Source organism: Bombina bombina, chromosome 1, assembly GCF_027579735.1.
Source record: "Bombina bombina isolate aBomBom1 chromosome 1, aBomBom1.pri, whole genome shotgun sequence".
NCBI classification, from domain to species: domain Eukaryota; kingdom Metazoa; phylum Chordata; class Amphibia; order Anura; family Bombinatoridae; genus Bombina; species Bombina bombina.
The window spans coordinates 1,369,388,663-1,369,414,451 of record NC_069499.1 but is presented as its reverse complement, the minus strand read 5'-3'; the positions used below and the strand labels follow the sequence as shown (position 1 = coordinate 1,369,414,451).

The 25,789-nt window shown below is 40.5% G+C and overlaps 1 protein-coding gene across 1 annotated transcript in view; it reads left to right on the top strand.

Annotated features, from left to right (window-relative positions):
- The first annotated feature begins 3,553 nt into the window (after window positions 1-3,553).
- LOC128664928 (immunoglobulin superfamily DCC subclass member 3-like) overlaps window positions 3,554-25,789 on the top strand; it is a 57,430-nt gene continuing 35,194 nt past the window's right edge. The window contains exons 1-2 of the mRNA XM_053719724.1: window positions 3,554-3,563; window positions 3,652-3,954. Coding sequence (XP_053575699.1) covers window positions 3,554-3,563; window positions 3,652-3,954 — 313 coding nt within the window. The remainder of the gene's footprint in view (window positions 3,564-3,651; window positions 3,955-25,789) is intronic.

Sequence of the window (25,789 nt, the reverse complement as noted above, 5' to 3'; positions counted from 1 at the left end):
TGTGCAAGGTGTCTGACTGTAAAACTACCAGCTCCTGTGTGTGCAAGGTGTCTGACTGTAAAACTACCAGCTCATGTGTGTGCAAGGTGCCTGACTGTAAAACTACCAGCTCCTGTGTGTGCAAAGTGCCTGACTGTTAAACTGCATGCTACTGTGTGTGCAAGGTGTCTGACTGTAAAACTACCAGCTACTGTGTGTGTGCAAGGTGTCTGACTGTAAAACTACCAGCTCCTGTGTGTGCAAGGTGTCTGACTGTAAAACTACCAGCTCATGTGTATGCAAGGTGCCTGACTGTAAAACTACCTGATCCAGTGTGTGCAAGGTGCCTGACTGTAAAACTACCAGCTCATGTGTATGCAAGTTGCCTGACTGTAAAACTACCAGCTCATGTGTATGCAAGGTGCCTGACTGCAAAACTACCTGATCCAGTGTGTGCAAGGTGCTTGACTGTAAAACTACCAGCTCCTGTGTGTGCAAAGTGCCTGACTGTAAAACTACCAGCTCCTGTGTGTGCAAGGTGCCTGACTGTAAAACTACCTGATCCAGTGTGTGCAAGGTGTCTGACTGTAAAACTACCTGATCCAGTGTGTGCAAGGTGTCTGACTGTAAAACTACCAGCTCCTGTGTGTGCAAGGTGCCTGACTGTAAAACTACCAGCTCCTGTGTGTGCAAGGTGCCTGACTGTAAAACTACCTGATCCAGTGTGTGCAAGGTGTCTGACTGTAAAACTACCTGATCCAGTGTGTGCAAAGTGCCTGACTGTAAAACTACCAGCTCCTGTGTGTGCAAGGTGCCTGACTGTAAAACTACCAGCTCCTGTGTGTGCAAGGTGCCTGACTGTTAAATTACCAGCTCATGTGTGTGCAAGGTGCCTGACTGTAAAACTACCAGCTGCTGTGTGTGCAAGGTGCCTGACTGTAAAACTACCAGCTCATGTGTGTGCAAGGTGCCTGACTGTAAAACTACCAGCTCCTGTGTGTGCAAGGTGCCTGACTGTAAAACTACCAGATCCAGTGTGTGCAAGGTGTCTGACTGTAAAACTACATGCTATTGTGTGTGCAAGGTGCCTGACTGTAAATCCACTAATTGTATGTAATTTGGATTCTAAGCTCCTAGCTATAAGGCTAATAGCAATATGATTGTAGGCTGCTGTGAACAAGGTTCCTAACAGTCTGTGTACTCCTCTTTAAAGTGCAGACTGATTGCAAACTTCCCAGTACAAGTTGGCTTCATATAGTTGGATTGTAAACTGCTGAACACAAGTTGCTAACAATATGATTGCAATTTCATTTGTACAAGGCACTTAGCAAAGTGATTGTAAGCTCTGTGCATAAGGTTTGTATGTCTGCAAAACAAACCAAATAGACTAACAATCTACACAGAAGTTTGTTTAAAAACATTAGTGCGTTTTTTTATTAGTTTGATTGTAATCCCACTCTAGCTGCAAGGAGCATTGTACAGAGTTTGTAGTCACAGTTTAAAAGGACCTGTAATCCAATTTTTTTTTCTTTCATGATACGTACATAGAATACATTTGACATAGAATACATTTTAATTAAAAACGTCTGCATTCTAGACTTCTGATAGTGGAATTACAAGTTCCTGTAGGCAGCACTTCTTATACAGTTTCATACAAGAAACTTTCTTCACAGTAGGTATATAGAATAGGGACTTTGCACGTAGGCGCTTGTTATGTGACATACAGTAGGGACTCCAAATTCCTTTGTATAAGGCTTTTAACAGTGAGACTGCAAGGCCTTGTGCAAGGAACAGTCTGCTTGCTCCTATTTGCAAGATTTGTGTGTGACGCTCATAATAGTGTGTTTAATTGGAAACTTATGCACAAGTATGAATGCTGTGTGTGTGATTACAAGCATATGTCTATGTGAGTGCAATTCAGTCTGTAAAGCTTAGTAATCCAGTGGAATAAATAGGACTATAACGTTTAAAATGTATTAAAATATAGACTATATTTCCAGAACCAATAAAAATCACAATTGTGTAACATAGAAGATTTTCCTATATAGAGCCATAGACAAACGTATACAATTCTCCTATATAAAGCCATAGACTATGATAAGCGCATCCTCACAGCCGTCTGATTGCCCTAGAATATAATGCACATAATAGTGTGATCAAGCTTATGTCCCTAAGGCTGCTAGCTGGGTGATTGCTGCATCCCATAAGTCTGAGTGTGAGCTCTTGTGTACAAGGTTTTTTGACAGGGTGATTGAAATTGCATGTGATAAGCCCATACTTACAAGACTAATAGCCGCAATTCCTGGTAATAAGAAAAATAACTCTCCTTCAAAACATGAGCTGGAAACCTTGTTTTCCAGAATGTTTATATATTAAACAAGTGTGAGCTGTAAATAAAAAAAAAAAAAAAAAAAAAATGGATTTAAGATAGTCAGTGACTGATCTGTTACTGTGGTGGTGGTGAAGGAGTTAAACCCTTTTCAATGTTCGGGTTAGACAATAGCCAGGTTCAGGGGTCAGATCGCATCCATCTTATTCTCACCCTGTGACATTGTGAATAAAACAAGACCATCCATCTGTTACAAAGGGGAGGTGGCCCGGCTCCCATGATCACCATTAATCACAGTGTTCTATGCAGGCCTCACAAAAGAGGGTAAAGCTTTGCAGAGAACTGACAGGGAAGAATAGTCAGCAGGACTTACACTAAAGAAAGCAGCTACATACATCTGTGATAGAGATACTCTGCAGGACTGTGTAATAAAAAATACTTTGCAGGGATGTAAGATAGGAAATGATGCTCTATCACTGTATGATAAGGTATAAGAATGTGTATAGTTGTATAAAATGGCATAATACTGTGTAGGATTGTGTGTGTCTTGTGTCTGCAGGACTTTGTGTATGTGTGATATTCTGCAGAATTGTATGATTAAAGGGACAGTCTACTCCAGAAATTATATTGTTTAAAAAGGTAATCCCTTTATTACCCATTCCCCAGTTTTGAATAACCAACACTGTTATATTAATATACTTTTTACCTCTGTGATTACCTTGTATCTAAGCCTCTTAAGACTGCCCCCTTATTTTAGTTCTTTTGACAGACTTGCATTTTAGCCAATCTGGGCTGACTTATAAATAACTCCAAGGTAGTGAGCACAATGTTATCTATATGACACACTTTAACGCTGTCTAGCTGTAACAAATCTGTCAAAATGCACTGATATAAGATGCAGCTTTCAAGAGCTTAGAAATGAGTAAATGAGAATACCTAGGTTTAGCTTTCATCAAAGAATACCAACAGAACAAAGCAAATTTATAATAAAAGTAAATTGGAAAGTTGTTTAACATTGTCAGCCCTATCTGAATCTTGAAAATTTAATTTTGACTAGACTGTCCCTTTAATTAGAATATTTTAGTGTATAGGAAAAGTGGTTATACAAACTGTAATAGAAATGGATGCTCTTCAGGGACAAGTATTATGTAGTGATGCTGAGCATTATGTTTAGATAGAGAGTGATGGCCTGCACTGTAGTGTGATACCTGATTAGATGGGAGGCTTTAAGGGTTTGAGTTCTGTATGGCCGTCTGTGAGAGATTCTGCAGGATGACAAAGAATCCTATGTGATGGTTTGATGAAACTCTCTAAAGTTCTATAACTTTTCATATAACTTCCAGGCCTTGCATTATCTGGTGACCTCTCTTTCCTGTTGGAACCGGCAGACTCTATTGCAGTAAGGGGTCGTGCCTTGACACTAAACTGCCAGGCAGAGGGTGAGCCCCCCATCAACATCACTTGGTACAAGAATGGGAATCCCTTATCTGGTATACCCCACATTCAGCAGCTTAGTAATGGCTCCCTCTGGATACGCAACTTACAAAAGAGGCAGGTGAACGCTTCTGATGCCGGAGAATATAGCTGCGCCGCACAGAATCGTTATGGCAAGCTGTTGAGCCGCAAGGCCAGGATTCAACTAGCATGTAAGTGTTATTTAGCTAAAAATAGATGAGAGTGAAATCTGTGAAAAAGGTACAATGAAAACAATAAAACAACTTCTCTTATGGAATAGTAGCAGCCTACTTCAGCTTTCTCCTTAAGCTGTAAAAGATGTTTTGTGTTTGTGAAGTGGCACCAGTCGTTTCCCGGGATCAGCATGTCGTTTTCAAGTAGTACACCGGAAATCCTCTGCAAGTAAAAAGCCCAGAATGGTATAGGACAGACAAGCAATCTGGACTACTAAGTGCAATATACTCACAGACAAAAATATATATTAAAGCCTCCTGAAATATTGAAGATCTCCAAAGCAGGAATCAATTCAGCTCCAAAAGTGTATTTACTGAAAACGCAGCTCGAATAATAAAATCTCAACGCGTTTCAACAGTGTATACTGTCTTTTTCAAGAGATAAAAACCTCATCAAACAGAGCATTGAGATTTTATTATACGAGCTGCGTTTCCAGTAAATACACTTTTGGAACTGAATCGATTCCTGCTTTAGAGATCTTCAATACATTTCAGGAGGCTTTTATATATATATATTTCTTTCTAATGACACGGTGAGTCCACGGATCATCTAATTACTATTGGAAATATCACTCCTGCCAGCAGGAGGTGGCAAAGAGCACCAAGCAAAGCTGTTTAATATCACCTCCCTTCCCTCAAACCCCAGTCATTCTCTTTGCCTACGTTAGAGCAAGGAAGTGGTAAAGTTAGGTGTTGGAAAGAAGATTCTTCAAGCAAGATTTTATTATTTTTAGGCAGTGCAAGATTGTTCTGCTTTGTCCTAGGGTGTAGCCGTAGTCCATATCAGTCTCTTCAGTAGAGCAGTGGTGACTTTCAAGCAATGGCAACTTGTGGGGTACAATCCTCACTGCGCTTCCCATGTATTTAATGCTGCCCTATCCGTGCAAGCCTGAGTAAGATTACTTAGTCTTTGTTTTTATCCACAGGTCCATGTGAGGGAACTGGTCTTCTAAAACCTAGTGAGCTGCCGTGCTGCCTGGCAGAAGTCTAAAGGTAAGTGCTAACTTTGTTTTTTCTGGGACACATTGCAGAAAATGGCACTTTACAATATGATTGTGGGACAAGAGACATTCACCTATTGCTTGGGGGATCATTTTATTGTTGGCAGCAATAGCAGTCAATGGGGACGAGGGGATATGGCTCAGAGGTGGTGTTTTTATTATTACCTGCTGCTTTGGTAATATTTTTAGCCGATCGGGAGGTTAACGTTGTAACGCCCATGATGGGCGGGGTTAGCTGAGGCGGCATTATCTGTTGCGCGCCTTTTTCCCCCTTCACTTTCTATGTTACGGAGCGGAGAAATAGCTGCGTCACAGCCATTAGCTGAATAACGGTTACCGGTCTTCACTTTCAGAAAGATAGCAGTTGAGTCCGGATTTTCTAGCAGGATAATCACTCCGCTTTCAGTCAGGCAGGCAAGCACCTCAGCAAAGCTAATCTGAGGTGTAGATGTTACCCGGAGTGGTTTTTGTGCTACTTTATATTTTTATTGCAGAAAAATAAAGCAGTTTTGTTTTAAAATTTAAAGGAACAGTAACATTTTTTTTGTGGGGTATTTTCTAAATAAAATATCCTGTTTATTGGTGAATAAAGATGGACCAAGAGGCCTTGCAAGATGTTACATGTACTTTGTTTTAATGCTAATGTGGAACCACCAATCACTTTCTGTTCCTCATGTATTGAGAGAACTTTACATTACAGGGATAGACTTTTTTCTGAGCCAACATTGTCTAAGGCGGATGCTGTTCAAGAGTCTGACAATGTTCAAGATATGCCGCAGCTTTCTCCTCAAGCATCCCAAGATTTATTGTCCATACAGCCAGTGCCCTGCGCTTCCTCTATTACTCCACCTGGAGTTTCCTTGCAAGACATTTCTTCCCTAATGTCCTCAGTGGTATCTGATGCGTTGTCTGCTTTTCCCATGCTGCAGGGAAAGTGCAAGAGGAAATCTAAACAATCAGTGAGTAAGGTTGCTGACACAGTAGTGGCTATTCCGAATGTCCCTTCCCAGAAATCTAAGGAGGAAGATACTTCGGTAGCATCTCAGGATGAAATCTCAGACTCAGACCGTGTAATTCCTTTGGCTGATACTGAAGTTGTTTCTTTCAGGTTTAAGCTCGAACACCTCCGTTTGTTACTTAAAGGGACACTGTACCCAAAAATTAAATTTTGTGATTCAGATTGAGCATGAAATTTCAAGCAAATTTCGAATTTACTCCAATTATCAAATTATCTTCATTCTCTTGGTATCTTTATTTGAAATGCAAGAATGTAAGTTTAGATGCCGGCCCATTTTTTGTGAACAACCTGGTTGTCCTTGCTGATTGGTGGATAAATTCATCCACCAATAAAAAAGTGCTGTCCAGAGTACTGAAACCAAAAAAAAGCTTAGATGCCTTCTTTTTAAAAAAAATGATAGCAAGAGAACGAAGAAAAATTGATAATAGGAGTAAATTAGAAAGTTGCTTAAAATTGCATGCTCTTTCTGAATTCAAAAATTAAAAAAATTGGCTTCAGTGTCCCTTTAATGAGGTTTTAGCTATCCTGGACGATTTTGACACTATTGTCATAGTCAATCATAAGAAGGCTATTAAACTAAACAAGTATTTTCTTATACTTTCCACGGTGGAGGTTTTTCCTTTACCAGATCGAGCTACAGAGATTATTGCTAGGGAATGGGAGAGACCGGGTATCCCTTTTTCTCCATCCCCTATATTTAAGAAGATGTTTCCTATAGCAGACTCTATCAAGGAGTCTTGGCAGACAGTACCCAAGCTGGAAGGGGCAATTTCCACACTAGCTAAGAGGACCACTATTCCCATAGAAGATAGTTGTTTCTTTAAGGATCCTATGGACAAGAAATTAGAGGGGTTACTCAAGAAAATGTATATAAACCAGGGTTTACAATGGCAACCTGCGGTGTGTATTGCTACTGTCACTAGTGCGGAAGCATACTGGTTTGATGCGTTGTCTGATTCTATTCGGACAGACACTCCCCTCGAAGAGATCCATGATAGGATCAAGGCCCTTAAGTTGGCCAATTCTTTTATTACGGATGCCTCCCTACAGGTTATTAAACTAGGAGCAAACATTTCTTTCATGTAATTGGCAAGAGTCCACGAGCTAGTGACGTATGGGATATACATTCCTACCAGGAGGGGCAAAGTTTCCCAAACCTCAAAATGCCTATAAATACACCCCCCACCACACCCACAATTCAGTTTTACAAACTTTGCCTCCTATAGAGGTGGTGAAGTAAGTTTGTGCTAGATTTCTACGTTGATATGCGCTTCGCAGCATGCTGAAGCCCGGTTTCCTCTCAGAGTGCAGTGAATGACAGAGGGATGTGAAGGGAGTATTACCTATTGAATGCAATGGTCATCCTTTCGGGGATCTATTTCATAGGTTCTCTGTTTTCGGTCGTAGAGATTCATCTTCTACCTCCCTTCTCAGATCGACGATATACTCTTATATACCATTACCTCTGCTGATTCTCGTTTCAGTACTGGTTTGGCTATCTGCTATATGTTGATGAGTGTCTTTGGTAAGTATGTCTTATTTTATTTTTGACACTCTCAGCTATGGTTTGGCACTTTATATGTAAAGTTCTAAATATATGTTTTATACTTATATTTGCCATGATACAGGTTAATCAGTATATTTCCTTTTGGGAAATGCATATGAATGCATATGAATAAAAAAAATTCTTACCTGAAAATTTTTCAAATTGACTTTTCTTTCTAAATTGCGGGCTGTTAGGCTTGCGGGAGCAAAAAATTGTATAATTTATTGCGTTATTTTTGGCGCAAGACTTTTTTGGCGCGAGAATTACGTTTGTCGACATTATGACGTAATTTCCGGCGTCTTAGTTGGCGCCAAGAGTTTTCACGTAGTCACGCTCGTGTGTGTTGCAGACGTTTTTGGCGCCAAAAAATTTGTCAATTGGGGGCGTCATACTTGGCGCCAGTTTTTTTGACATTATTTAAGTCTTGGTTTCTTTTTGCTTCTGGTTTCCAGAGGCTTATTCTGTTTGCATTTTTTCCCATTCATGAAACTGTCATTTAAGGAATTTGATCATTTTGCTTTATATGTTGTTTTTTCCATTACATATTGCAAGATGTCTCAGTCTGACCCTGTATCAGAATCTGCTTCTGGAATGCTGCTGCCTGATGTCGGTTCTACCAAAGCTAAGTGCATTTGTTGTAAACTTGTGGTAACTGTTCCTCCAGCTGTAGTTTGTGTTAGTTGTCATGATAGACTTTCAAAAGCAGACAATATTTCCATTAGTAGTAGTCCATTACCTGTTGTTGTTCCTTCAACATATAATGTTCAGGATATTCCTGTTAATGTGAGAGAATTTGTTTCTAATTCTATTCAGAAGGCCCTGTCTGTTATACCTCCTTCTAGTAAACGTAAAAGGTCTTTTAAAACTTCTCATAAATTAGATGAATTTTTAAATGACCGCCAGCATTCTGATTTATCTATCTCTGATGAGGATCTACAGTGGGGAAAAAAAGTATTTAGTCAGCCACCAATTGTGCAAGTTCTCCCACTTAAGAAGATGAGAGAGGCCTGTAATTTTCATCATAGGTATACCTCAACTATGAGAGACAAAATGTGGAAACAAATCCAGACAATCACATTGTCTGATTTGGAAATAATTTATTTGCAAATTATGGTGGAAAATAAGTATTTGGTCAATATCAAAAGTTCATCTCAATACTTTGTTATATATCCTTTGTTGGCAATGACAGAGGTCAAACGTTTTCTGTAAGTCTTCACAAGGTTGTCACACACTGTTGCTGATATGTTGGCCCATTCCTGCTTGCAGATCTCCTCTAGAGCAGTGATGTTTTGGGGCTGTCGCTGGGCAACACAGACTTTCAACTCCCTCCAAAGGTTTTCTATGGGGTTGAGATCTGGAGACTGGCTAGGCCACTCCAGGACCTTGAAATGCTTCTTACGAAACCACTCCTTCGTTGCTCGGGCGGTGTGTTTGGGATCATTGTCATGCTGAAAGACCCAGCCACATTTCATCTTCAATGCCCTTGCTGATGGAAGGAGGTTTACACTCAACATCTCACGATACAAGGCCCCATTCATTCTTTCATGTACACGGATCAGTTGTCCTGTTCCCTTTGCAGAGAAACAGCCCCAAAGCATGATGTTGAAACTCCCATGCTTCACAGTAGGTATGGTGTTCTCTCTCCTCCAAACACGACAAGTTGTGTTTCTACCAAACAGTTCTACTATGCTTTCATCTGACCATATGACCTTCTCCCAATCCGCTTCTGGATCATCCAAATGGTCTCTAGCATACTTCAGACTGGCCCGGAAATGTACTGGCTTAAGCAGGGGAACACGTCTGGCACTGCAGGATCTGAGTCCCTGGCAGCGTAGTGTGTTACTGATGGTAGCCTCTGTTACGTTGGTCCAGCTCTCTGCAGGGCATTCACTAGGTCCCCCCTGTGTGGTTTTGGGATGTTTGCTCACCGTTCTTGTGATCATTTTGACCCCACGGGGTGAGATCTTGCGTGGAGCCCCAGATCGAGGGAGATTATCAGTGGTCTTGTATGTCTTCCATTTTCTAATTATTGCTCCCACAGTTGATTTCTTCACACCAAGCTGCTTGCCTATTGCAGATTCAGTCTTCCCAGCCTGGTGCAGGTCTACAATTTTGTTTCTGGTGTCCTTCGATACTTCACCATAGTGGAGTTTGGAGTGTGACTGTTTGAGGTTGTGGACAGGTGTCTTTTATACTGATAACAACTTCAAACAGGTGCCATTAATACAGGTAATGAGTGGAGGACAGAGGAGCATCTTAAAGAAGAAGATACAGGTATGTGAGAGACAGAAATCTTGCTTGTTTGTAGGTGACCAAATACTAATTTTCCACTATAATTTGCAAATAAATTATTTCCAAATCAGACAATGTAATTGTCTGGATTTGTTTCCACATTTTGTCTCTCATAGTTGAGGTATACCTATGGTGAAAATTACAGGCCTCTCTCATCTTCTTAAGTGGTTAAACTTGCACAATTGGTGGCTGACTAAATACTTTTCTTTCATCTAATTAGCAAGAGTCCATGAGCTAGTGACGTATGGGATATACATAGGATATGCATTCCTACCAAACCTCAAAATGCCCATAAATACACCCCTCACCACACCCACAATTCAGTTTTACAAACTTTGCCCCCGTGGAGGTGGTGAAGTAAGTTTGTGCTAGATTCTACGTTGATATGCACTTCGCAACAGGCTGGAGCCCGGTTTTCCTCTCAGAGTGCAGTGAATGTCAGAGGGATGTGAAGAGAATATTGCCTATTTGAATTCAATGGTCTCCTTCTACGGGATCTATTTCATAGGTTCTCTGTTATCGGTCGTAGAGATTCATCTCTTAGCTCCCTTTTCAGATCGACGATATACTCTTATATACCATTACCTCTTCTGATTCTCGTTTCAGTACTGGTTTGGCTATCTACTATATGTAGATGAGTGTCCTGGGGTAAGTAAGTCTTATTTTTTGTGACACTCTAAGCTATGGTTGGGCACTTTATATATAAAGTTCTAAATATATGTCTTTAAACTTATATTTGCCATGATTCAGGATGATCAGTATTCCTTATTTCAGACAGTCAGTTTTATTATTTGGGATAATGCATATGAATGATCATTTTTTCTTACCTTAAAAATTGTTTCAATTGACTTTTTTCCCTGTGGGCTGTTAGGCTTGCGGGGGCTGAAAATGCTTCTATTTATTGCGTCATTTTTGGCGCAAAAAATTTGTCATTTCCGGCGCCCTAATTGACGCCGGAAGTTGTTCGTGATTGTGTAATTTTTTTGACGTTTTTGTGCCAAAAATGTCGGCGTCACCGGATGTTGCGTCATTCTTAGCGCCAAAAAATGTAGGCATTGTACTTAGCGCCAATAATGTGGGCGTAATTTTTTGGCGCCAAAAAATGTGGGCGTCATTCTTGTCTCCACCTTTTTTTCACATTATTTCAGTCTCATTTTTCATTACTTCTGGTTGCTAGAGGCTTGTTCATTGGCATTTTTTCCCATTCCTGAAACTGTCATTTAAGGAATTTGATAAATTTTGCTTTATATGTTGTTTTTTCTTTTACATATTGCAAGATGTCTCAAATTGACCCTGGATCAGAATCTACTTCTGGAAAGACGCAGCCTGATGCTGGTTCTACCAAAGTTAAGTGCATTTGTTGTAAACTTGTGGTAACTGTTCTTCCAGCTGTAGTTTGTGATGAATGTCATGATAAACTTGCTAATGTAGATAGTATTTCCATTAGTAATATTCCATTACCTGTTGTTGTTCCCTCAACATCTAATGCTCAGGATGTTCCTGTTAATATAAAAGAATTTGTTTCTAAATCTATTAGGAAGGCTCTGTCTGTTATTCCTCCTTCCAGTAAACGTAAAAGGTCTTTTAAAACTTCTCATATTTCAGATGAATTTTTTAATGACCGTCATCATTCTGACTTGTCTGTTTCTGATGAGGATTTATCTGGTTCATAAGATTCTGTCTCAGATATTGACACTGATAAATCTTCATATTTATTTAAAATGGAATTTATTCGTTCTTTACTTAAAGAAGTTTTAATCGCATTAGATATGGAGGAGTCTAGTCCTCTTGATACTAAATCTACTAAGCATTTAAATTCGTTTTTTAAACCTCCTATAGTTATTCCAGAAGTTTTTCCTGTCCCTGATGCTATTTCTGAAGTAATTTCTAGGGAATGGAATAATCTGGGTACTTCTTTTACTCCTTCTCAAAGGTTTAAGAAATTGTATCCTGTGCCATCTGATAGATTAGAGTTTTGGGACAAAATCCCTAAAGTTGATGGGGCTATCTCTACTCTTGCTAAACGTACTACTATTCCTACGGTGGATAGTACTTCCTTTAAGGATCCTTTAGATAGGAAGATTGAATCCTTCCTAAGGAAAGCTTATTTATGTTCAGGTAATCTTCTTAGACCTGCTATTTCTTTGGCTGATGTTGCTGCCGCTTCCACTTTCTGGTTGGAGGCTTTAGCGCAACAAGTGTCAGACCATAATACTCATAGCATTGTTAAACTTCTTCAACATGCTAATAACTTTATTTGTGATGCCATCTTTGATATCATTAGAATTGATGTCAGGTAATAAATTATTTGGTTCTCAGTTGGATTCTATTATTTCAACTGTTACTGGGGGGAAAGGAACTTTTTTGCCTCAGGACAAAAAATCTAAAGGTAAATACAGGGCTGCTAATCGTTTTCGTTCCTTTCGTCAGAATAAGGAACAGAAGCCTGACCCTTCCCCTAAAGGAACGGTTTCTGTTTGGAAACCTTCTCCAATCTGGAATAAATCCAAGCCTTTTAGAAAGTCAAAACCAGCTCCCAAGTCCACATGAAGGTGCGGCCCTCATTCCAGCACAGCTGGTAGGGGGCAGGTTATGATTTTTCAAAGACATTTGGATCAATTCGATTCACCGTCTTTGGATTCAGAACATTGTTTCACAAGGGTACAGAATAGGTTTCAAGGTAAGGCCGCCTGCAAGAAGATTTTTTCTCTCTCGCATTCCAATAAACCCAGTGAAGGCTCAGGCATTTCTGAAATGTGTTTCAGATCTAGAGTTGGCTGGAGATATTGTGCCAGTTCCAGTTCTGGAACAGGGTCTGGGGTTTTACTCAAATCTATTCATTGTACCAAAGAAGGAGAATTCCTTCAGAACAGTTCTGGATCTAAAGATATTGAATCGTTATGTAAGGATACCAACATTCAAAATGGTAACTATAAGGACTATTCTGCCTTTTGTTCAGCAAGGGCATTATATGTCCACAATAGATTTACAGGATGCATATCTCCATATTCCGATTCATCCAGATCACTTTCAGTTTCTGAGATTCTCTTTTCTAGACAAGCATTACCAGTTTGTGGCTCTGCCGTTTGGCCTAGCAACAGCTCCAAGGATCTTTTCAAAGGTTCTCGGTGCCCTTCTCTCTGTAATCAGAGAACAGGGTATTGCGGTATTTCCTTATTTGGACGATATCTTGGTACTTGCTCAGTCTTCACATTCTGCAGAATCTCATACGAATCAACTTGTGTCGTTTCTTCAAAGACATGGTTGGAGGATCAATTTATCAAAGAGTTTGTTGATTCCTCAGACACAGGTAACCTTTTTGGGTTTTCAAATAGATTCAGTGTCCATGACCTTGTCTCTAACAGAAAAGAGACGTCTGAAATTGGTTTCAGCCTGTCGAAACCTTCAGTCTCAATCATTCCCTTCGGTAGCTTTATGCATGGAAATTCTAGGTCTCATGACTGCTGCATCGGACGCGATCCCCTTTGCTCGTTTTCACATGCGACCTCTTCAGCTTTGTATGCTGAACCAGTGGTGCAGGGATTATACAAAGATATCACAATTAATATCCTTAAATCCCAATGTACGACACTCTCTGACGTGGTGGATAGATCACCATCGTTTAGTCCAAGGGGCTTCTTTTGTTCGTCCAACCTGGACTGTAATCTCAACAGATGCGAGTCTGTCAGGTTGGGGAGCTGTATGGGGATCTCTGACAGCGCAGGGGGTTTGGGAATCTCAGGAGGCGAGATTACCAATCAACATTTTGGAACTCCGTGCGATTTTCAGAGCTCTTCAGTTCTGGCCTCTTCTGAAGAGAGAATCGTTTATTTGTTTTCAGACAGACAATGTCACAACCGTGGCATATGTCAATCATCAGGGTGGGACTCACAGTCCTCAGGCTATGAAAGAAGTATCTCGGATACTTGTATGGGCGGAATCCAGCTCCTGTCTAATCTCTGCGGTCCATATCCCAGGTATAGACAATTGGGAAGCGGATTATCTCAGTCGCCAGACGTTACATCCGGGCGAATGGTCCCTTCACTCAGAAGTATTTCTTCAGATTGTTCAAATCTGGGGACTTCCAGAAATATATCTGATGGCCTCTCATCTAAACAAGAAACTTCCCAGGTATCTGTCCAGATTCAGGGATCCTCAGGCGGAGGCAGTGGACGCGTTGTCGCTTCCTTGGAATTATCATCCTGCCTATATCTTTCCGCCTCTAGTTCTTCTTCCAAAAGTGATTTCCAAAATTCTAATGGAACATTCGTTTGTACTGCTGGTGGCTCCAGCATGGCCTCACAGGTTTTGGTATGCGGATCTCATTCGGATGGCCAGTTGCCAACCTTGGACTCTTCCGTTAAGACCAGACCTTCTATCTCAAGGCCCTTTTTTCCATCAGGATCTCAAATCATTAAATTTGAAGGTATGGAAATTGAATGCTCGATTCTTAGTCATAGAGGTTTCTCTGACTCAGTAATTAATACTATGTTACAGGCTCGTAAATCTGTGTCTAGGAAGATTTATTATCGAGTCTGGAAGACTTACATTTCTTGGTGTTCTTCTCATAAATTCTCCTGGCATTCTTTTAGAATTCCTAGAATTTTACAGTTTCTTCAGGATGGTTTGGATAAAGGTTTGTCTGCAAGTTCATTGAAAGGACTCTCTGCTCTTTCTGTTCTTTTTTACAGAAAGATTGCTAATCTTCCTGATATTCATTGTTTTGTACAGGCTTTGGTTCATATCAAACCTGTCATTAAGTCAATCTCTCCTCCTTGGAGTCTTAATTTGGTTCTGAGGGCTTTACAAGCTCCTCTGTTTGAACCTATGCATTCTCTGGACATTAAATTACTTTCTTGGAAAGTTCTGTTCCTTTTGGCCATCTCTTCTGCTAGAAGAGTTTCTGAGTTATCTGCTCTTTCTTGTGAATCTCCTTTTCTGATTTTTCATCAGGATAAGGCAGTGTTGCGGACTTCATTTAAAGTTTTTTACCTAAGGTTGTGAATTCTAACAACATTAGTAGAGAAATTGTTGTTCCTTCATTGTGTCCTAATCCTAAGAATTCAAAGGAGAGATCTTTACATTCTTTGGATGTAGTAAGAGCTTTGAAATATTATGTTGAAGCTACTAAAGATTTTAGAAAGACTTCTAGTCTATTTGTTATCTTTTCTGGGTCCAGAAAAGGTCAGAAGGCCTCCGCCTTTTCTTTGGCGTCTTGGTTAAAGTCTTTGATTCATCATGCTTATGTAGAGTCGGGTAAATCCCCGCCTCAAAGAATTACGGCTCATTCTACTAGGTCAGTTTCTACTTCCTGGGCGTTTAGGAATGAAGCTTCTGTTGATCAGATTTGCAAAGCAGCAACTTGGTCTTCTTTGCATACTTTTACTAAATTGTACCATTTTGATGTTTCTTCTTCTTCTGAAGCAGTTTTTGGTAGAAAAGTACTTTAGGCAGCTGTTTCAGTTTGATTCTTCTGCTTATAATTTCAGTTTTTTTCATTATTGAGATTAAAACTTTTGTTTTGGGTTGTGGATTATTATTTTTCAGCGGAATTGGCTGTCTTTATTTTATCCCTCCCTCTCTAGTGACTCTTGCGTGGAAGTTCCACATCTTGGGTATTTATTATCCCATACGTCACTAGCTCATGGACTCTTGCTAATTACATGAAAGAAAACATAATTTATGTAAGAACTTACCTGATAAATTCATTTCTTTCATATTAGCAAGAGTCCATGAGGCCCACCCTTTTTTGTGGTGGTTATGATTTTTTTTGTATAAAGCACAATTATTCCAATTCCTTATTTTGATGCTTTCGCTCCTTTCTTATCACCCCACTTCTTGGCTATTCGTTAAACTGAATTGTGGGTGTGGTGAGGGGTGTATTTGTGGGCATTTTGAGGTTTGGGAAACTTTGCCCCTCCTGGTAGGAATGTATATCCCATACGTCACTAGCTCATGGACTCTTGCTAATATGAAAGAAATGAATTTATCAGGTAAGTTCTTACATAAATTATGTTTTTTCCCCACTGTATCTGGTTCCGAAGATTCTGCCTCAGATATTGACACTGACAAATCTTCATATTTATTTAAAATGGAGTTTATTCGTTCTTTATTAAAAGAGGTGTTGATTGCATTAGATATGGAGGAGTCTAGTCCTCTTGATATTAAAACCAGTAAACGTTTAAATTCGGTTTTTAAACCTCATGTAGTTATTCCAGAGGTTTTTCCAGTTCCTGATGCTCTTTCAGATGTTTTTTTTCCAGAGGTTTTTCCAGTTCCTGATGCTCTTTCAGATGTTTTTCCAGTTCCTGATGCTCTTTAAGGTTTAAGAGACTGTACCCTTTGCCGTCTGATAGATTGGAGTTTTGGGAAAAAATCCCCAAAGTTGATGGGGCTATTTCTACTCTTGCTAAACGTACTACTATTCCTACGACAGATAGTACTTCTTTTAAAGATCCTTTAGATAGGAAGCTTGAATCTTATCTAAGGAAGGCTTATTTATGTTCAGGTCATCTTCTTAGGCCTGCTATTTCTTTGGCTGATGTTGCTGCGGCTTCAACTTTTTGGTTGGAGGCTTTAGCGCAACAAGTACCAGATCATAATGTGTATAGCATTGTTAAGCTAATTCAACATGCTAATAATTTCATTTGTGATGCCATTTTTTATATCATTAGAATTGATGTCAGGTATATGTCTTTAGCTATTCTAGCTAGAAGAGCTTTATGGCTTAAATCTTGGAATGCGGATATGACTTCTAAGTCTACGTTGCTATCTCTTTCCAAGGTAATACATTGTTTGGTTCTCAGTTGGATTCTATAATTTCAACTGTTACTGGGGGGAAGGGAGCTTTTTTGCCTCAGGATAAAAAAATCTAAGGGTAAATTTAGGGCTGCTAACAGTTTTCGTTCCTTTCGTCAGAATAAGGAACAGAAGCCTGACCCTTCCCCTAAAGGAACGGTTTCCAATTGGAAGCCTTCTCCAGTCTGGAATAAATCCAAGCCTTTTTAGAAAATCAAAACCAGCCCCCAAGTCCGCATGAAGGTGCGGCCCTCATTCCAGCACAGCTGGTAGGGGGCAGACTACGATTTTTCAAAGATGTTTGGATCAATTCAATTCAAAATCATTGGATTCAGAACATTGTTTCTAAAGGTTACAGAATAGGTTTCAAGGTAAGACTGCCTGTGAGAAGGTTCTTTCTCTCTTACATTCCAGTGAACCCAGTAAAGGCTCAGGCTTTTCTGAAGTGTGTTTCAGACCTGGAGTCATCTGGGGTAATTGTGCCTGTTCCATATCTGGAACGGGGTCTGGGGTTTTATTCAAATCTGTTCATTGTACCAAAGAAAGAGAATTCTTTCAGACCAATTCTGGATCTAAAAATTTTGAATCGTTATGTAAGAATACCAACATTCAAAATGGTGACTATAAGGACTATTCTGCCTTTTGTTCAGCAAGGGCATTATATGTCCACAATAGACTTACATGATGCTTATCTTCATATTCCAATTCATCCAGATCACTATCAGTTCCTGAGATTCTCTTTTCTAGACAAGCATTACCAATTTGTTGCTCTTCCTTTTGGCCTAGCAACAGCTCCAAGGATCTTCTCAAAGGTTCTCGGTGCCCTTCTCTCTGTAATCAGAGAGCGGGGTATTGCGGTGTTTCCTTATTTGGACGATATCTTGGTACTTTCTCAGTCTTTACTTTCTGCAGAATCTCACACAAATCAACTAGGGTTGTTTCTTCAAAAACGTGGTTGGAGGATCAAGTTACCAAAAAGTTCCTTGATTCCTCAGACAAGGGTAACCTTTTTAGGATTCCATGACTTTGTCTCTAACAGACAAAAGACGTCTGAAATTGGTTTCAGCTTGTCGGGACCTTCAGTCTCAGTCATTCCCTTCAGTAGCTATGTGCATGGAGGTTTTAGGTCTCATAACTGTAGCATCGGACGCGATCCCCTCGTTTTCACATGAGACCTCTTCAGCTTTGTATGCTGAACCAATGGTGCAGGGATTATACAAAGATATCACAATTGATATCCTTAAATCCCAATACTCGAATATCTCTGACGGTGGTTAGATCACCACCGTTTGGTTCAGGGGGCCTCTTTTCTTCGTCCAACCTGGACTGTGATTTCAACAGATGCGAGTCTTTCAGGTTGGGGAGCTGTCTGGGGATCTCTGACAGCGCAGGGGGTTTGGAAATCTCAAGAGGCGAGATTACCAATCAATATTTGGGAACTTCATGCGATTCTCAGCGCTCTTCAGTCCTGGCCTCTTCTGAAGAGAGAACCGTTTATTTGTTTTCAGACAGACAATGTCACAACCGTGGCGTATGTCAATCATCAAGGTGGGACTCACAGTCCTCAAGCTATGAAAGAAGTATTTCGGATACTTGCATGGGCGGAATCCAGCTCCTGTCTAATCTCTGCGGTCCATATCCCAGGTATAGACAATTGGGAAGCGGATTATCTCAGTCGCCAGACTTTACATCCGGGAGAATGGTCTCTTCACCCAGATGTGTTTCTTCAGATTGTTCAGATATGGGGGCTTCCAGAAATAGATCTGAGGGCTTCTCATCTAAACAGGAAACTTCCCACGTATCTGTCCAGGTCCAGGGATCCTCAGGCGGAAGCAGTGGATGCATTGTCACTTCCTTGGAATTATCATCCTGCTTATATCTTTCCGTCTCTAGTTCTTCTTCCAAGTGTGATTTCCAAAATCATAATGGAGCATTCGTTTTTACTGCTGGTGGCTCCAGCATGGCCACACAGGTTTTGGTATGCGGATCTTGTTCGGATGTCCAGTTGCCAACCTTTACCACTTCCGTTAAGGCCAGACCTTCTATCTCAAGGCCAGTTTTTCCATCAGGATCTCAAATCATTAAATTTGAAGGTATGGAGATTGAACGCTTAGTGCTTAGTCATAGAGGTTTCTCTAACTCAGTGATCAGTACTATGTTGCAGGCTCGTAAATCTGTGTCTAGAAAGATTCATTACCGAGTTTGGAAGACTTACATTTCATGGTGTTCTTCTCATAAGTTCTCTTGGCATTCTTTTAGAATTCCTAGAATTTTACAGTTTCTTCAGGATGGTTTGGATAAGGGTTTGTCTGCAAGTTCCTTGAAAGGACAAATCTCTGCTCTTTCTGTTCTGTTTCACAGAAAAATTGCTAATCTTCCTGACATTTGTTGTTTTGTACAGGCTTTGGTTCGTATCAAACCTGTCATTAAGTCAATCTCTCCTCCTTGGAGTCTTAATTTGGTTTTGAGAGCTTTACAGGCTCCTCCGTTTGAGCCTATGCATTCTCTGGACATTAAATTACTTTCTTGGAAAGTATTGTTTCTTTTGGCTATCTCTTCTGCTAGAAGAGTTTCTGTATTATCTGCTCTTTCCTGTGAGTCTCCTTTTCTGATTTTTCATCAGGATAAGGCGGTTTTGCGGACTTCATTTAAATTTGTACCTAAGGTTGTGAATTCCAACAACATTAGTAGAGAAATTCTTGTCCCTTCGTTGTGTCCTAATCCTAAAAATTCTTTGGAAAGATCTTTGCATTCTTTGGACGTGGTAAGAGCTTTGAAATATTATGTTGAAGCTACTAAAGGTTTCAGGAAGGCTTCTAGTCTATTTGTTATCTTTTCTGGTTCTAGGAAAGGTCAGAAAGCTTCTGCCATTTCTTTGGCTTCTTGGTTAAAGCTTTTGATTCATCATGCTTATTTGGAGTCGGGTAAATCCCCGCCTCATTACGGCTCATTCTACTAGGTCAGTTTCTACTTCCTGGGCTTTTAATAATGAAGCTTCTGTTGATCAGATTTGCAAAGCAGCAACTTGGTCTTCTTTGCATACTTTTACTAAATTCTACCATTTTGATGTTTTCTCTTCTTCAGAAGCAGTTTTTGGTAGAGAAGTTCTTCAGGCAGCTGTTTCAGTTTGATTCTTCTGCTTATAATTTCTTTTTTTTTCATTATAACGATTAAAACTTTTTCATTTGGGTTGTGGATTATTTTTTCAGCGGAATTGGCTGTCTTTATTTTTATCCCTCCCTCTCTAGTGACTCTTGCGTGGAGTTCCACATCTTGGGTATTTGCTATCCCATATATCACTAGCTCATGGACTCTTGCCAATGACATGAAAGAAAACATAATTTATGTAAGAACTTACCTGATAAATTCATTTCTTTCATATTGGCAAGAGTCCATGAGGCCCACCCTTTTTTGTGGTGGTTATTCCTTGTTGATTCTTTCACTCCTTTCTTATCACCCCACTTCTTGGCTATTTGTTAAACTGAATTGTGAGTGTGGTGGGGGGTGTATTTATAGGCATTTTGAGGTTTGGGAAACTTTGCCCCTCCTGTTAGGAATGTATATCCCATACGTCACTAGCTCATGGACTCTTGCCAATATGAAAGAAATGAATGTATCAGGTAACTTCTCACATAAATTATGTTTTCTGGTTTTGCCGTATTGGTTCGCAGAGCCTTATGGTTGAAGTCCTGTTCTGCGGATGTGTCATCTAAGTCTAAGCTTTTGGCGATCCCTCACAAGGGAAAGATCTTGTTTGGGCCGGATCTGGCTGAGATCATTTCCGACATTACGGGAGGAAAAGGTCATTCCCTCCCCCAGGATAAGAGCAATAAGCAGAAGGGACGTCAGAGTAATTTTTATTCCTTTCGAAACTTCAAGGGTAAGCCTTCCTCTCCCTCTACAAAACAAGAACAGTCCAAGCCTTCCTGGAGGTCCAACCAGTCGTGGAACAAGGGAGAGCAAGCTAAGAAGCGCACCAACGACTCAAATTCAGCATAAAGGGTCTGCCCCCGATCAGGGACCGGATCTTGTGGGGGGCAGACTATCATTCTTCGCTCAGGCCTGGGTTCGGGATGTTCAGGATCCCTGGGCGGTGGACATAGTGTCCGTGGGATACAAGCTAGAGTTCAAAACTGTCCCTTCCAGGGGCAGGTTTCTTCTCTCAAGATTATCTGAAGACCAGATAAAAAAGAGGCGTTCTTACACTGTGTTCAAGATCTTTCCGACCTGGGAGTGATGGTTCCTGTTCCAATGCTTCTCTTTCTTTGTGGCTGAAGAGTATCATTCGCTTGGCCTAGGAAACTGCTGGACAGCAGCCTCCTGAAAGAGTTTCGGCTCATTCTACGAGGGCTGTTTCCTCTTCCTGGGCATTCAAAAATGATGGTTCTGTGGAACAGATTTGCAAGGCTGCAACTTGGTCCTCTCTTCAAACTTTTTCTAAATTCTATAAATTTGATACTTTTGCATCGGCTGAGGCTTCTTTTGGGAGAAAAGTTCTTCAAGCAGTGGTGCCTTCCGTTTAGGTTCCCTGTCTTGTCCCTCCCTTATCATCTGTGTCCTCTAGCTTGGGTATTGATTCCCAATAGTAATTAGATGATCCGTGGACTCACCATGTCATTAGAAAGAAAACAAAATTTATGCTTACCTGATAAATGTATTTATTTCTTGACACGGTGAGTCCACAGCCTGCCCTGTTTTCTTAAGGACAGGGTTTTTCGTTATAAACTTCAGACACCTCTGCACCTTGTTGCTTCCTTTCTCTCCTTTGCTTCGGTCGAATGACTGGGGTTGGAGGTAAGGGAGGTGATATTTAACAGCTTTGCTTGGTGCTCTTTGCCGCCTCCTGCTGGGCAGGAGTGATATTCCCAATAGTAATTAGATGATCCGTGGACTCACTGTGTCAGGAAAGAAATAAATTTACCAGGTAAGCATAAATGTAATTTTTGGTCTGTGAGTATATTCCACTTAGTAGTCCTGGTTGCCTGTGTGCTCTACACAATTCTGGGCTTTTTACTTGCAGAGGATTTCCGGTGTACTACCTGAAAACTGCACGCTGATCCTGGGAAATGGCTGGTGCCATTACACAAACACAGAAAGTGTTATTTAGCTATCTTGTTTCTCCAACCACCGATTAGATTATAAGCTCTAGGGAGCAGGACCTTCTAATCTTTAAGTTGTAGTACTTAATATTATAACATAAAAATAGGACGCCCCCCCCCGGCTCAGATACATACAGTACATTGAGGTTTGGGCAAATAAAATGTATCAGAGCACCACAGTGATCCCAAGCTTAATGCAAGGTAAGAATGATGATGATTATCAAATATATTCTTCACCAATTAAACACTTGTAAATCAGACAAATAAGCTCTCTATCCTGCTGACTTCCCATATTGAAAAAAACAACCACAGTAACTGTGCCAAATATAATAATATCAACTTTCACCTTTGTGACAAATCCAGAAAATCAGTTCTAGGCAACTGTTCTGAGAACTATTAAACTAACTAAAAATTGGGGGGGCGGAGCCAACTGTGAAGCTGTTTGGTCGCACATTTTAGTAGCTCTGACCATTTAAAATATAATATAAGAATTTAGCGACTGTACAAGCTTATATATTGGACCATTAATGTAAATCAACTAGCATGGATGACCTATGCACTTAATCCCACAACGACTAATACTGCATTGACGAAACATCGCAAGCATCGGGTGTAACCTGCTGGCAAGCAGCCTGGAGAGCCGCCATCTTTTGGCCTATGCAGCGACTACAGGAAAGAACGAGACTGCTCAAGGGTTATTGAGTTATTCTTAAATTTGACGTCTACCACCATACCTAATCATGGACACTGCGGAGCGCGTTATGGAAGAGATACACTGCTTTTTAGACAGCTATCGTGATGTGTTTAAATGCTTTAACGTATTAGCATCCTGACAGGCAGCAGCAGTACCCGCTGCTCGTACTGATCATGCTCCCACTATTATTGCTACTCCCAAGAGGGGGGATGCTTTGGGGCCCCAGCGTTCCTCACTTACTCGACATCAACTACAGAGCATTTTGGGAGCGGAGAGTGTGGTGGCAGTGGCTCACTTAAACAGAATAGAAGTTGGAGGCGGCCTATCTAGAGCTGAACACTCAATACCTCTGGGCACTGTGAGCATTGCCTACAAAGCATCAGTTGCAGCGGATCATAACCTCCTAGCACGGCATCAATTATCTCCTACTGTGGCCCGTAGCGGTTTGTTTCATCTGAGGTATGCAGGTCGGATCGTCGAGAAGGCTGCCCAAAACGGATCTTACCTTATTGTCTTAGAACTCTTTTCACTCTCGGACTGCCCTACCCAGCTTAGCCTTGTTGCCATAGTTCAGAGCCTCAAACTCCATGGTTGCCTAAAGAAAAATATCCTGAAAACCGGAGTGGGCTAAATTCTTCTCTGCTTAAGTGTTTCTCTCAGCCTTACAAGACTGATACTATGACAAATACAGAGACGGATTGGTTGTTATTTTTATGGGACTTAACTATCCTAAGTATATTGTGAGACTTACTACGTTTTTGTAATGGGTACTGAAAATTTACAGGATCTCCTAAATCACTGTTGGACTTTGATCTATCACTGCAAGTTCCATTTGTTGGTAATGCCTTTTTAAAGCTGTTGCTTGCAGCCACATACTACTTTATTAGAGTACAATATTGACAACCTTAAGATCTGAGCTCCAAACAAATCCCTGCCCACATATGTTTGCTGCTTTATAATTTCAGGCTCCCCACCGTATATTTGCACCCACCGCGATATAAATAGAATTTAATGTGATAAAATAATAAACCAAAGATGGTGATTAACAAAGTATACTGTAGTGTAAACTAAATACTTATAAAAGTTCTTATAAGGATATGTGTGTTCTTTCGAGATCTTCACGCTTCTATTTTCTTTTGATCCTCATATGAAAAGAAAGAAAGAGATGCCACATAGCGTAACTCTGTAACTTTTTCAAAATGCAGAATGCTTGTTTACAAATGCTTACTCACATGAGATGGAGCTATAGCCAAGCTCAGGTTTATGCGCACACCCAATGTTATACTGTTGGGTAAACAGTTGCTTGAACAGGATTTTTGTAAAAAAGGATTTATTTAAAATACAAGTATAAAAAGCGCCACAAGAGCTGCAGGAACCACCAAATACAAATAGGATCGGCAATACAATCAAGTAATTGCTCACATTGAGCTTATACACAATACTAGAGACCGTGGTAAGGAGTGCAGAAACTTAACCACACAACCTTCCCTTAAGAGTCCAGCATATGTTGCTCTCCTTACTGGTGTGCAGATTCTTGGAAGGACGCCAAACCCCCCTCTTTATTAACAGGTGAGTTAATTTAATATACAGGAGAAGAACAATAGCACAAGAAGAATTTATACAATGATCTCAGTTAGGCCTGGTCATATGTTCATACAGTGGGGAAAAAAAATATTTAGTCAGCCACCAATTGTGCAAGTTCTCCCACTTAAGAAGATGAGAGGCCTGTAATTTTCATCATAGGTATACCTCAACTATCGGAGACAAAATGTGGAAACAAATCCAGACAATCACATTGTCTGATTTGGAAAGAATTTATTTGCAAATTATGGTGGAAAATAAGTATTTGGTCAATATCAAAAGTTCATCTCAATACTTTGTTATATATCCTTTGTTGGCAATGACAGAGGTCAAACATTTTCTGTAAGTCTTCACAAGGTTGTCACACACTGTTGCTGGTATGTTGGCCCATTCCTGCATGCAGATCTCCTATAGAGCAGTGATGTTTTGGGGCTGTCGCTGGGCAACACGGACTATCAACTCCCTCCAAAGGTTTTCTATGGGGTTGAGATCTGGAGACTGGCTAGGCCACTCCAGGACCTTGAAATGCTTCTTACGAAGCCACTCCTTCGCTGCCCGGGCAGTGTGTTTGGGATAATTGTCATGCTGAAAGACCCAGCCACGTTTTATCTTCAATGCCCTTGCTGATGGAAGGAGGTTTGCATTAAAAATCTCACGATACATGGCCCCATTCATTCTTTCATGTACACGGATCAGTCGTCCTGTTCCCTTTGCAGAGAAAATGCCCAAAAGTATGATGTTGCCACCCCCATGCTTCACAGTAGGTATGGTGTTCTCTCTCCTCCAAACATGACAAGTTGTGTTTGTACCAAACAGTTCTACTTTGGTTTCATCTGACCATATGACATTCTCCCAATCCGCTTCTGGATCATCCAAATGCTCTCTAGCATACTTCAGATGGGCCCGGACATGTACTGGCTTAAGCAGGGGGACATTTCTGGCACTGCAGGATCTGAGTCCCTGGCGGCATAGTGTGTTACTGATGGTAGCCTTTGTTACGTTGGTCCCAGCTCTCTGCAGGTCATTTACTAGGTCCCCCCATGTGGTTCTGGGATGTTTACTCACCGTTCTTGTAATCATTTTGACCCCACAGGGTGAGATCTTGCGTGGAGCCCCAGATCGAGGAAGATTATCAATGGTCTTGTATGTCTTACATTTTCTAATTATTGCTCCCAGTTGATTCCTTCACACCAAGCTGCTTGCCTATTTCAGATTCAGTCTTCCCAGCCTGGTGCAGGTCTACAATTTTGTTTCTGGTGTCCTTCAACAGCTCTTTGGTCTTCACCATAGTGGAGTTTGGAGTGTGACTGTTGGAGGTTGTGGACAGGTGTCTTTTATACTGATAACTGATAACTGATAAGTTCAAACAGGTGCCATTAATACAGGTAATGAGTGGAGGACAGAGGAGCCTCTTAAAGAAGAAGATACAGGTCTGTGAGAGCCATAAATCTTGCTTGTTTGTAGTTGACCAAATACTTTTTTTCCACCATAATTTGCAAATAAATTATTTCCAAATCAGACAATGTGATTGTCTGGATTTGTTTCCACATTTTGTCTCTCATAGTTGAGGTATACCTATGGTGAAAATTACAGGCCTCTCTCATCTTCTTAAAGGGCCACTGTAAGTAAATATTTTCTATGCCTGTTACTAACTAACTACCCCAAATACGCTTTTTATCAATAGCATTTCATTAACATATCTCTACCGTATATCAGAAATCTTGTCTGCAAATTTAATTGTTTTCCAAACCCACTCCATGGGTA